Source organism: Perca flavescens, chromosome 16 (genome assembly GCF_004354835.1).
Source record: "Perca flavescens isolate YP-PL-M2 chromosome 16, PFLA_1.0, whole genome shotgun sequence".
Classification (NCBI taxonomy): Eukaryota; Metazoa; Chordata; class Actinopteri; order Perciformes; family Percidae; genus Perca; species Perca flavescens.
In genome coordinates this window covers 2,318,628-2,331,563 of record NC_041346.1, presented here as the reverse complement: position 1 = coordinate 2,331,563, position 12,936 = coordinate 2,318,628, and the positions used below count along the sequence as shown (strand labels likewise).

Sequence of the window (12,936 nt, the reverse complement as noted above, 5' to 3'; positions counted from 1 at the left end):
AACATTACCCCGAGTTATGCTGCTGCTGGGGTTAATATTCACTGACGTTGAAGTCTTAGATAAAAAATAATCTTTAAAGTGCAAACCTGAGGACGCAAGATCTCAACAACAGACAGGAAAAAAGATGCTTGCATAACAGACACTCTGAAAGTTTTATGAGTCTCTGGCATTATTTATTTTATTATGTCTCAAATTTGTCTTCTTCAAAGGTAAACATATCTATATTGTATGCTATAGTCATATATATATATATATATATATATATATATATATATATATATATATATATATATATATATATATATATATATATATATATATATATATATATATATATATATATATATATATATATATATATATATATATATATATATATATATATATATATATATATATATATATGTATGTATATGTATATATATAATTTTAACAGCAGCTTCAGTCTTTTGACTTAACAAATATTGTCATATTCGTCTTCAGTTTTATTCTGAAACCGTTCAAATTCACAACTTTATTGTGTGTCCAGTCTGCAGACACCACGGCACTCAGCCATACTGTCACCGGCCTCAAACCAAACGCCATGTACGAGTTTGCTGTCATGGTAACCAAGGGTCGCAAGTCCAGCACCTGGAGTATGACAGCGCACGCCACAACGTATGAAGCAGGTAGGTCTCTCACTCACACACACACACACACACACACACACACGCTTACTCGTGTTTACTAGTTTTCAGACTTTGTGAGGACCCCATTGGCATTACACATACCAGGGCCACTTTAAAGAAAACATCAAAGGCTTGTTGATTGTTTTTGTTTCTAGTGTATTTGAGTTGATTTGATTTATTTAATTGTATCAAGAATGCCTTACACATGAAAAATAATGTCCAGGACTTATTTCCATTGTGGTCCTCAACACATAACATCAGGACAAGACAACTTACTTACTGTGTGATAATCAGTGACATAACATAAAAAACATTTTTCTTAAATAAATAAAAATAAAAACAGTAACTGAGCTATGGTAACCAGGCCTTGATTCTCTTTTGAAAGAGTTCATGCTGGAAATGACTTTAATTTGCCGGTCTAACTTGTTCCACTGAACTGCCCCTATATAGGCAAAGGTTCCTTTGCCCAACACTGTCTTAAATTTAAGACATTTCAAATTTAAATTTTAAGGACACAGTTCTGATATGCTGCCATGAGTGTACATATTGTATGTCCTTTACCTTAGTAATAAGACACAACAAAATGGATCATGGTCAGCCTTGACATAATAACACAAGACTCAACAGGGAGCCAGTTGAGCTCAACAAATTGTGCCCTACCTATATGAGACCTATGACCCAAGTTCCTAATGACTCATATTAATTTGTTCTGTGCTGTTTGCAGCATCCCTTTAAGTCGGTTTGTTAGGCCTGCAAGTACATTCAAATTCAAAATTATTTAAAATGAAGGCATTAGCTAAAACGATCCTTGTTGACCTATCTAAAAATTTAGAGTTTCTGGCTGAAAACCTTGTGAGCCCGGTGACTTTACTCAGAACCTTGTTGGCCATATTCCTGCCATCCAAGTTTTCTAGGATGCAACCCAGGTATTTTACTGATGCTTTTGCACTGACCACAACATTATTCAAAATGACTCTAAATTTCAAGTATCTATTCAATCTGTATTTTGAGCCGAACAAGATGGCCTCTGTCTTACCAAAATGTAGGGACAGCAAATTGTCAATCAGCCAGTTGTTTACAGAAGATAGCTCAGAGCTCAGGATACTCTCTAGAGTGGATTGGTGTTTATGAGACATTAAAAGTGCAGAGTCATCAGCGTACAGAAATAGTTCACATGAACAGGAGTCTGCCATATTATTAATGTATGTCAAAAATAAGGACTGTCCGAGAATGCTTCCTTGCGTAATGCCACATTCAACTACACTAGGGTCAGACAGCACTCCCCCTAAGATCACCAATTGTTCCTTCCCTGATAGGTAAGACCTAAACCACATACAGGTGGAGCTGTCTGCCCCCAGGGCCTCAAGTTTGGCAATCAGTCTGTCATGATTCATCGTATCAGTTGCCTTTTGAAGATCTAATAACACCATTCTGCAGAGATTTCCATTATCTATTTCCTTGCGTATGATGTTGGATAAATAGAGTAGGCATGATTCGGTAGAGTGTGACTTCCTGAATCCCGATTGGAATTTAAACATTAAGTTGTTTTTATTCATGTATTCATTAAATTGCTTGTTGACCATCTTTTCAAATTTTTTTGAGACACAAAAAATAGAGTGTATTTACCAGGATCATGGCTGTTTCCCTTTTTACCTGTTTACCTTGGCCCTCTTGAGGTCATTGAGGAAAACACCAGATTCAACAGACAGGTTAAAAATATGGTAGAGGTAAGGGGCTATTTGGGCAGCAACATTTCGTAAAAACCGAGGTGATAACCCATCTAACCCAGGGCCCTTAGAGCAGTCTAGCTGTAAGAGGTTTTTTTCCATCTCCCCTACCTCAACCTTCCGTAAGGAAAATTATTTGGCCAGTGTTCCAAGTTTATTATAGAATGATTTCACCCTATTGATGTTAAATAACCCAGAGGAAGGTTGACGATTTGAGACCAGCTGTTCTGAGTAATCTTTATTATTTGATATATCATTCTTATAGTGGGTTGATTTTGCGTCTCTAATAATAAGTTCCTGAGTTTTGTTTCTTGCTTGTTTATTTAAAATAAATTCATCATGATTTTTTCTTCCATGAAAGGTTTTAAGTGCTTTTTCCCTGGTTTTAATAGCATCATGTATAACTTCGTCAAACCATGCACTAGAACGCTGTTTAACTCTGATCTGTCTAAGGGTTGATGATTAATTTTTTTGTATGTAAGGGGGTCCTGTTTTTAGGGTGTGCCAGCAGAGATCTTAAGATGTGAAATAATTTTGGTAGGTCCTGAGCACCACTGAGATTCTTCTGATGATTTCCATTAATTTAAACAACTGAGCAATTTCCATGACAACTCAGCAAACTCCATATGCTGAGGAAGACTGTAAAATGCATTTCAAAAGTCTAGACAAAGATAGTTCAATCAGAGAAACATCAGAGAAATTACCATTTATAGCAACTGGATATACAGTTATATTTGGAGTTGATGGTCCTGCTCTTTGATTATGTTTTTAAGAATGTGAACAACATCAAGAGTTCTGCTGTAGATAGAATCCCTGCTAACATACTGTATAATGGTACAGAATCAGAGATAGTTATAGAATCCCCACTAACATACTATATAATGTATAGTAGTAAAATAGTAGGCCAACACAAACACAGACTAAAAGGAATAAAACTTATGCGCTAAAAGGTGGACGTTTTTAATCTTGGCTTCTGACATACAACCACATCGCGCAGACTAGAGCTGAAGATCTTTGTCTGAACCTGACGGGACACGCCGGGTGCCGTTGGTGAAGACTACAGTTATTTTATGAATGAAATAGACAATTACATACCTGAGGGCCAATTCGGAGACGTTTTTGAATCATATACAATCCCTTAATTGTCTCCAACTGTTGAAAGCCCGACCGAGTGTGACTCGGGTTTGGCCTGTCGTCTGTCTTTCCCTTTTAGTTGTTTATTTTATTTCCTTCTTTTCTGTGAGGGACCTGCCCTAGTATCAGCCATTACTACAACAGATAACTTCTAAAGTAAAATTAAAATACAATTAGGCCTAAATCTCCTGCTACCTTTTACCTGCATAGTCACTAACACAGGCTTTTCCGGTGTTACGCCAAAATCCGTTACCTATCAGAATGTGTGCCCTGTAGTGCCGTCTACCTGCCGAAAATCATTTTGTGAAAAAATCTGACTGGGGGCAAAAGCATTAATAAAAACTATATAAAAATACCATTCTATCAATGCAATACTTTTACTTCTGTTTTGACAGTGTGTTATTAGTACTTTTACTGAAGTAAAGGATCTGAATACTTCTTCCACCAATGGTAAAAAAAACACATACATTAACGTCAACCAAAATAAAATCTCAGGTTATAATGGCCATGCTTCACACCTTTGTGAATATGATTGGATGATACTAGTCAGCTTGTGGCTAAACAGCTGGGGCACGTTCAATCTTAAAACAGTGTGCACAGTTTTGCTACAGTTTCCTGGTTGAACGATGTGAAACAGGCTTTGAGTTATGTTGGGTATGTCTCTCGTTTATTGTTTGTGTCACAGGTGATATACCCTAGAAATCAAGAGTTCTCACAGGAGCACAATTTGCTCAGCGAGTCACTCTGGCATTGCGTAATGATGCTCATTAACTATGTCCCTGTAGCCGTGCTGCACCAATCACATTGGTGTATCTGATATAGGTGGGTCAGAGGCAAGCTAAACAGATGATGACAGTTTAATCTACCAGTTAGCTCCGCTGGTAGCTAAGAGTACGGGGCTCTGGATACGTCACCCTGTGTATTGTTGTGATTTGTTGTAGTGTTATCCAATTGCATGCAGTGAGATTTTCAAATGCATGCTTGGTGCCACCCCTTGAGTTAGGCCATTTTCATTACTCAATGCCAGACCCTTAATCTTTTGGATTTGGGTCTGGATTTCAAGGCTACAGGTGATACCCAATCAGCAGAGACGTGTCTGTAAACCCGTGGTAATAAAAAGGCAGGGCACTTGCGCACACAACAGGGTGTTCAACGCACCCCCGTTTCAGTTTAAAAAACTTGTTGCTACGTTTTGTCGGGGCTGAACGTGGCCCTGCTGAATGAGCCGCTGATGGTGAATCAAGAATGGAGCTGCTAATGCCAATCAGCTAATACATGTCCAACTTCAGTGCTCTGTCTGAACTAATACTATCCATTGTGTAAAGTTTTAGAAATGTAGTAAGTGGGTGATTCTTTTTTTCAGGTGTAATAGCATTTTCCTCCATTACTTCCTCTTCACTGACATGTATCACTTAGCTGAACACAGACAGTGGATTTTTTTTTTTTTTGAGGATTTGTTAAAAAGTCATTCAGGGAAAAACAGGCATACACTGGATAAGGGAAGGTTCAGGAAACATGGGTTCACCAAAACAAAATGGGGGTGGAACTTTGTTATCCTCCCCGAACAGCGATTACTTTAATAACAATGCAGAGAAATCCTGTTTAGGTTCAGTGAGGTGTGATGCAGAAACTCCACTCTCCCCCACAACAAGGTGACAACTGTGTGCAACAATGAAAACCCTACCGCACACCAAAATCCAAATGTCAAGGTATCCCTTTCAGGATGTTTACAATCATGTTTGTTGGATTTGTCACCCAATTAAGCGTGAACGGCATTACCCCCGCCGGTTCCCCGGGGCCTGCTGGAATACATTGACATTCAGAGTGAGCAGACGGACTGAGCCCACTCAGTCCCTGCAGTGATCCACCAGCTCTGGACTCCCAAACACTGACCACATTTTCACAGGAAAACAGATAAAGCTGCACTGCAGCTCAGATGACCTCTGCCTTACTGTTTTAACAATCACCCACAGAGTCCAAAAGACACCAGCTGAGAGATATTATTTCATATATTGATTTTTACCTACATAATCTTGAAAAATGCTGATAATGGTCCATTAAACACTTTGGTCCGTGCAAATCTCTCAGACCTTACATTTGCTGTGGATTTGCCCGCTCCCCAGAGGATGAATCCTAATGATTTTGTCCTCTAGCACCACCATCAGGACAACATGTTCACTTATTGTTCAGTTAGAATTATGAAAATACACTCACCTAAAGGATTATTAGGAACACCATACTAATATCGTGTTTGACCCTATCCTATCAATTTGGGCCAACATTTCTAAAGAATGCTGCCAGCACCTTGTTGAATCAATGACACAAAGAATTAAGGCAGTTCTGAAGGCGAAGGGATCCCCCACACCATTATACCCCCACCACCACCAGCCTGCCCAGTGGTAACAAGGCATGACGGATCCATGTTCTCATTCTGTTTACGCCAAATTCTGACTCTACCATCTGAATGTCTCAACAGAAATCGAGACTCATCAGACCAGGCAACATTTTTACAGTCTTCAACTGTCCAATTTTGGTGTGCTCGTGCAAATTGTAGACTAATTTCCCTATTTTTAGTGGAGATGAGTGGTACCCGGTGGGGTCTTCTGCTGGTGTAGCCCATCCGCCTCAAGGTTGTGCATGTTGTGGCTTCACAAATGCTTTGCTGCATACCTTGGTTGTAACAAGTGTTTATTTGAGTCAAAGTAGATCTTCTATCAGCTTGAATCAGTCAGTCCATTCTCCTCTGACCTCTAGCATCAACAAGGCATTTTAGCCGCCCAGGACTGCAGCATACTGGATGTTTTTCCTTTTTCAGACCATTCTTTGTAAACCCTAGAATTGGTTGTGGGTGAAAATCCCAGTAACTGAGCAGATTGTCAAATACTCAAACCAGCCCGTCTGGCACCAACAACCATGCCACGCTCAAAGTTGCTTAGATCACCTTTCTTTCCCATTCTGACATTCATTCAGTTCAGGAGATTGTCTAGACCTGGACCACACCCCTAAATGCATTGAAGCAGCGGCCATGTGATTGGTTGATTAGATAATTTCATTAACGTGAAATTTAACAGGTGTTCCTAATAATCCTTTACGTGAGTGTATAATGGGCAGATTGTCATGCAGTTTCCATGCCTCCCAGAGGCTGAAACCTAGACACCATCCTTCTCCAACCTTTGCCTATATCAGGCGTATGAGGGTTAGGGAAGGATGGTGTCCATTATGTTTCCATATTTCGAACTGTACAATAGGTGAAAATGTAGTCCTGATGGTGATGACAGAGGACAGGTGTAGTTCTGCTTAATTTAGTTAATTCAGGTTGTTTTTGGAAAGTATTCCTTTAACATCCACCTTTTAAAATATACCTGTGGCATAACATTGAATCCATTTGATGGCTGCTTCACTGTAACCAATGGCTCTTCATTTAAAGAGTGTAATTACTGTAGCTCCTCCGACCTGTCAGATCACTCAGAATAGGCCGCGTGGGTGTTCAGGGCCTTTAATTGGTGCGAATAGTAATTCTGTGAGATGTTTTGAAATTGGTTGATGTCTCATTTGAATACCAGCTGTGTTGTCTTTTAAAAACATGATTTTGGTGATGCAGATCAAGCTGAGTAGTCAACCAATCAGTAGGATTAGAAACCAAAGAATGCTGGAACCACTACTTTCCCCAACATGTATGCACGTGTATTGTATGTCTGTACAAATGAGAAGGACAGGATGTTGCTGCCACTAACAGGTTCAGATGGAGCTTGTGATTTCCTCCAACACATCAAGCCAGATTTAACAAGCTGTTTCATTAGCCAACACTAGGATGTGAGCTTTGAAGCCTGTCCTGGTGGGAACCTTAAAGGAGACCTATTATGCTTTTCCTTAGATATAATGTTACAGTGTCAGAGGTTCATATTAAACGTGGTCAAAGCTTCAAATAATGAGGTAAATGTATGTAAAAGGAATCCCTGTGAGCAAAACCTCAGATTTCAGAACAGTTTTTTCTACTCTTGACTCTTTCTTTGTCATCAGCTCCAGGCATATTACTGCAGTGTGTACATTACATACACTGCTAGATGTACTGTAGCTACATGCAAACATCAGGGAAACCTGTCATCTCGGTTGAAGATGTTGTTAATTTCTCCCTAATTTCGGATCCCATTTCTGCTGGAACATGTCCGATTGTTTAGTTTTTGGTTTAAAAGCCTTTATCGGTGGTTGTTCACAGTAGAAAGTGCTGCTATACTCCGTTACAGTCAGACCTCGGGCCGCAAAGAATGACGCAGAGACAGCGAGAGCACAGATGCGGAGACCCAGAAACGCTGACCAATCAGAGGGGGCTTTTTAGGGAGGGGGGGCTTAAAGAGACAGTCGCTCCAAAAGAGCATCTCAGACAGGGGGAATACAGGCGCAGCAGGTATGAGAAAAATAAAGGGTTTTTAAAGCATGTAAACATGTTCTAGTAGATACACAAAATATAATTAGTATGAACCTGAAAATGAGAATAACAGGTCACCTTTAAAAGCTTTGGTTACACTTTGCTTGAAGGTAAAGTATCTACATAAGGGTGACATGACACTGTCATGAATGTGTCATAAACATGATAAACAAGTCATAAATGTGTATGACATAACGCTTCTTTTAGTAAGTGTCATTCGTTTTTTTGTCATGACAAGTTAGGGTTAGGGTTCATGTGTCGTTACAGAGTCATGTGTTCATGACAGTGTCATGTCACTCTTATGTAGATACCTTCTAGTAAAGTGTTACCAAAACTTTGTGTTTAATCACATCTCTAATTCTATGGTGAAAGTTGAGGAGAAAAAAAAACTTATTACCTTCTGCACAGTTTTCTCAAGTTCAAACAGAGGAGATTATTGGAATACAAGAAAGTCACACCAAACCCACAGACTGACTGAACTGTTATTAGATTGTTTTCAGGAACTTCTAAAAAACTACCACACACCTAAAATTGAGTTGTGTTTTCAAGGCTTCACTGAGGAAGGGAGGGGGGGGTAATGCACCAATAGGCTGGATGCCAACTGCCATGAAGTGTAGTTAACTAAGTGAGCATACATGTTAGTATTTATTTGCCTTGCTGTCTTCCCTTCATAGCAGGGATGCAGAGATGGGGACTCGAGTCTGAGACTTGGACTCAAGTCGCACAAACAGCTCACTTCAGACTTGAATTGCGACTCGACCAAAAAGACTTCAGACTTGACTCGAGCTTCGAGACTCGTCAACAACCTCTTTTCATGCAATTATTTCTATTTAATTGCATGTCCCCTGCCCTTTGCCATAATGTGCAACGTATGTGCTACGCCTAAGCGCGCACACTCACATATCAAAAAATGCATTGACGATGGCGACACCAAGTCCTCTTGGAGTTGTGCCTTTTGTCATTAGTTTTGCTTTCAATAACTTGGTAAACAGTGGCAGTAAGCCAACAGCTACATGCAAGGTGTGTGGCACCAAGATAAATGATGTCGGATCAACGTCAAAACAATCTCAAAACGCACCCAGATAGGTCAGTCACTTGCTAATGTGAAAGAGACGTTAAATTTAGCATATATGGTCACAGGTAACAAGCTAACCATCACCAAGTGTGCTAATGCTGGGAACAGGCAAATAGTATCTTTATAGTTGTATCCATATGATGTGACAGACTTAGGTTCATATTTCACCAGGTCCGAGGGCTAGTTTCAATACAGATGTTTCCCTCACACTTTGAACACTGAAACATGTAATGCATGATGAGGTTGGGCTTTCCAGCCAGTTAGTAACATAAACAAACATGTATTATTTGGTGCAGATACCAAAATGTTGAAAAATACAGTTATGAAATTGAAACAGAGTTCTTAATTTGTGTTTCTTCAGATTGTATTGCAGTAAACCTCGTAAAGTTATCCTACAACTGATTTTGATACTGTACTGTATGGATAGTAGTTAGAGGACATGGCTTTGAATTTATAAGATTTAACAATACAGGGTTAGGGACAGATCAGATGGCCAAAGACTCGAGACTCGACTTGGACTTCCAAAAAATGACTTGTGAACATCTCTGCAGGGATGTCATATATTTGGCTCGTCAGCCAGAACCGGCCCGCCAAAGGGTCAGGATCAGGCTCAGGTCCCCTGCGTGACTTTGCAAAAGATTTACCACTTTAATCTCAGAGAATATTGAGTTCTTTTTCTGTAAATTTACGACTTTAAGAGCTTTTTCTCTGAATTTCCTGGGTCCGTAAAGTAATTTTTTTTATACAATGGCCTTAGATCACTGTCGTGACTTCCAACATCAAGCTGACAAGAAACTCTGTGGCAGATAAAGTGTCTGATCTTTTGGGAGTGGTTTACTTCAGATCAAATTAGGGGTGTGTGGCATGTTACAGTAACAAGCGGTTAGCTGCCAGCTAATGACACAGTTGTGCTGCTAGGAAAAGAAATCGAGCCAACATGGACTACATGGTGCATTCAGGTGTACCTCGTAAACTCTGAAATCTACTCAAATGTCTACGAAGGTTGTTTAAAACTGAAAAGTTTCAACTTTTGTTTTTCCTTTGTTTAAACTCCTACATCTGTCATTACTTTCTTGGTCTTTCAATACAGCTTTTGTAATGATTATGTGCTCAAATCATATCAATATCCTATTTTCTTTATACATAGGCAGATAAAATTTTTTTTTATTTAATTATATTTAAATCAATCAAATAGTTATCAGCAAACTCCACAATATTCTTGTACAACAGGTCCCCAACAAACTATGATGATTTACAAGTTTTACCACAGCATTTTTTTCAATGGACCTTTTTCACAGCAGACATGTTGACTTGTCATAGTAGGAAAAGCACAGCTGAAATTGATAACCTTAATGATGGCTCAATTCCATCAAGTGTCCCAGTAAGATATTTCAGAGAGTCAGCATGAACAATACCAGGGCCTCTCCTAAGTGGAATGCAGCCATCAGTAATGGTTTAATACCAGGACCTCTCCTAAGTGGAATGTAGACACTTTACAGATAGAGTAGACCACACTCTATAATTTACAAAGCCCCAACAATTACAGTAATTCCCTCAAGAGCAAGCAGTGCGACAGTGGCGAGGAAAAACTCCCTCTTGGGAAGAAACCTGGGACAGACCCAGGGTCTTGGTAAGCGGTGTCTGACGGTCCCGGTTGGGGATGTGATGAACAGTGGCAATAATAGTCACATTAATAATGGAACAGTGACTTCAAATGGTAGTCGTAGTAGTTCATGTCATATCAGTGCGCTGCAGGGCGTTACAGCCATCATTAATGGTTTACTACCAGGGTCTCTCCTAAGTGGAATGCAGCCATCAGTAATGGTTTGAATACACCTGTGCTTTTCCTCCTATGACATGTCAACATGTCTGCTGTGAAAAAGGTCTATAATTGCTAAAGTCATATCCCACAAGCATACATTGCTATATAGGTATATTTATCTGCCGACACTTACTTGTCCTCTTTTTCCTGTCCATCCATATTGACAGCTCCTAGCTCCGCCCCCAAAGATTTGACAGTGATCAGTCGCGAGGGACGACCCCGCGCCGTTTTAATCAGCTGGCAGCCGCCGATGGAGGCTAACGGACGAATCACAGGTGAGGGTTCGCACAAACACACCGACCACGACAGGTTGTACCACTTTACTCATCCAAGGTACTCGCTCCCTGTTCTATCACAGTGCACACACATTATTCATCAGAGGAAACAGGTTTGTTTCGATTTTCAATTCACCTGCTGATAATCTATTAAATAATACAAATAATAAGTTGATCTGTAATGCCTCAAAGTAAAGCAATATTTTTTCTCCTTGCAATATCAAAACACTGTCATAAGAATTTCAAGTTGTCGGTCCGTGTATGCACACATGCATGCACACACATATGCACACGCACACACACACACACACCCACACAAACACTTTCTTCCATTGTTCTCTCTCTCTCCTCTGGGCGATCAACCCGGCTGTAAACCCGTCTGTTTTAACGAGCTCTGCTGCTCCTGCAGTGTCCTGGAGGACGAATCAAATGCTCCCTGCAGGGATAACAGCACAACACAGCACCAAACACACACACACATGTGTGCGCACACACACACACACACATGCACGCACACGGATCTGATATTTTTAGATCTTATACATACTATGTTTATATATTTGTCTTCTCAGGTCTTATATATTATTTATGTATGTATTGTCAGGTTACATCCTTTACTACACGCTGGATAAGAACATGCCGATAGATGATTGGGTGATGGAGGCGATCACCGGTGACCGGCTGACCCATCAGGTGGTGGATCTGAACCTCGACACGGTTTATTACTTCAGGATTCAAGCCAAGAACGCCAAAGGAGTCGGCCCTCTGTCTGAGCCCGTCCACTTCAGGACCGCCAAAGGTCTGTCAGAGCGTGTGTGTGTGTGTGTGTGTGTGTGTGTGAGAATATATTCCTTTTTTATATATTTTATTTTTTTTAAGTTTACTGACTCTCTCTCTGTTGCTGTTTCAGTGGAACATCCAGACAAGATGGCCAATGATCAAGGTAGGCCTTTTCCCCTACCTGTGTGTGTGTGTGTGTGTGTGTGTGTGTGTGTGTGTGTGTGTGCGCTTGTGCGTGTCTGGCCTGCGTGCACACGTGGATTCAAGCTCACTTCAAGTTCTTGATTTAAAAATCCTTCAAATCTTCTCATTTCATGTCTTTTTATCAGCTCACTTCTAATCCAAGTAATCTTTTAATCAAATGGTCTTCACATCCTGTCTGATATTCCAAGCATTCTCAAATCATCTCCAATAATTTTCACATTAATGCGAATCCCTAGTTATGTTTAAATAATCTTCAGTCCCAAACTGTCTTTGATCTTCAAATCACCATCGCTATTTGATTTCATTTGAAGGTCCCCGTTACAGATTACAGACATCCCAATGAAATGTAGGAGCAGGACTGTGCACATTTGACATTTGGAACAAAGTGACTAACTCAAGTTATGCAGAAGTATTCCAGAGCAATAAGAATACGTGTGCCAGCAATTACACTCATTTTAACTAATTGAAAGGAAGAGGACCTTAATGAGTATTTGTCCCATTTCATTCTGATTTCCCAACTACTGTCAGCTACAACATGGTTTAGAATAAAGGAAAAGAAGGATAAAAGAAGGCAAGATGAAAGGACGGATGATTATCTAAAACTTAGTGTACTTGAGACTAAGGAGAAATGAGAAACAATACAGAAAAATTATGAAAACAGAGGCGTTTTCTTCATTCTCTTCTGAATTGATTTTTTTTCACTCCATGCCCCCGACCCATCAACCTGAAAGGAAATCGTTTGTTATTTGCATGGCAAAAAAAAAAGAAAAAAGAAAAAAAAGCCTCCTCTGAGAAAGAGATTTAACAGGAGAAAGAGGAAGGCCT

General features: G+C 39.9%; 1 protein-coding gene across 1 annotated transcript in view; it reads left to right on the top strand.

Moving 5' to 3' along the window:
- Window positions 1-12,936, top strand: part of dcc (DCC netrin 1 receptor) — a 224,859-nt gene that overhangs the window by 130,794 nt on the left and 81,129 nt on the right. The window contains exons 18-21 of the mRNA XM_028602136.1: window positions 530-668; window positions 11,020-11,127; window positions 11,732-11,926; window positions 12,038-12,070. Coding sequence (XP_028457937.1) covers window positions 530-668; window positions 11,020-11,127; window positions 11,732-11,926; window positions 12,038-12,070 — 475 coding nt within the window. The remainder of the gene's footprint in view (window positions 1-529; window positions 669-11,019; window positions 11,128-11,731; window positions 11,927-12,037; window positions 12,071-12,936) is intronic.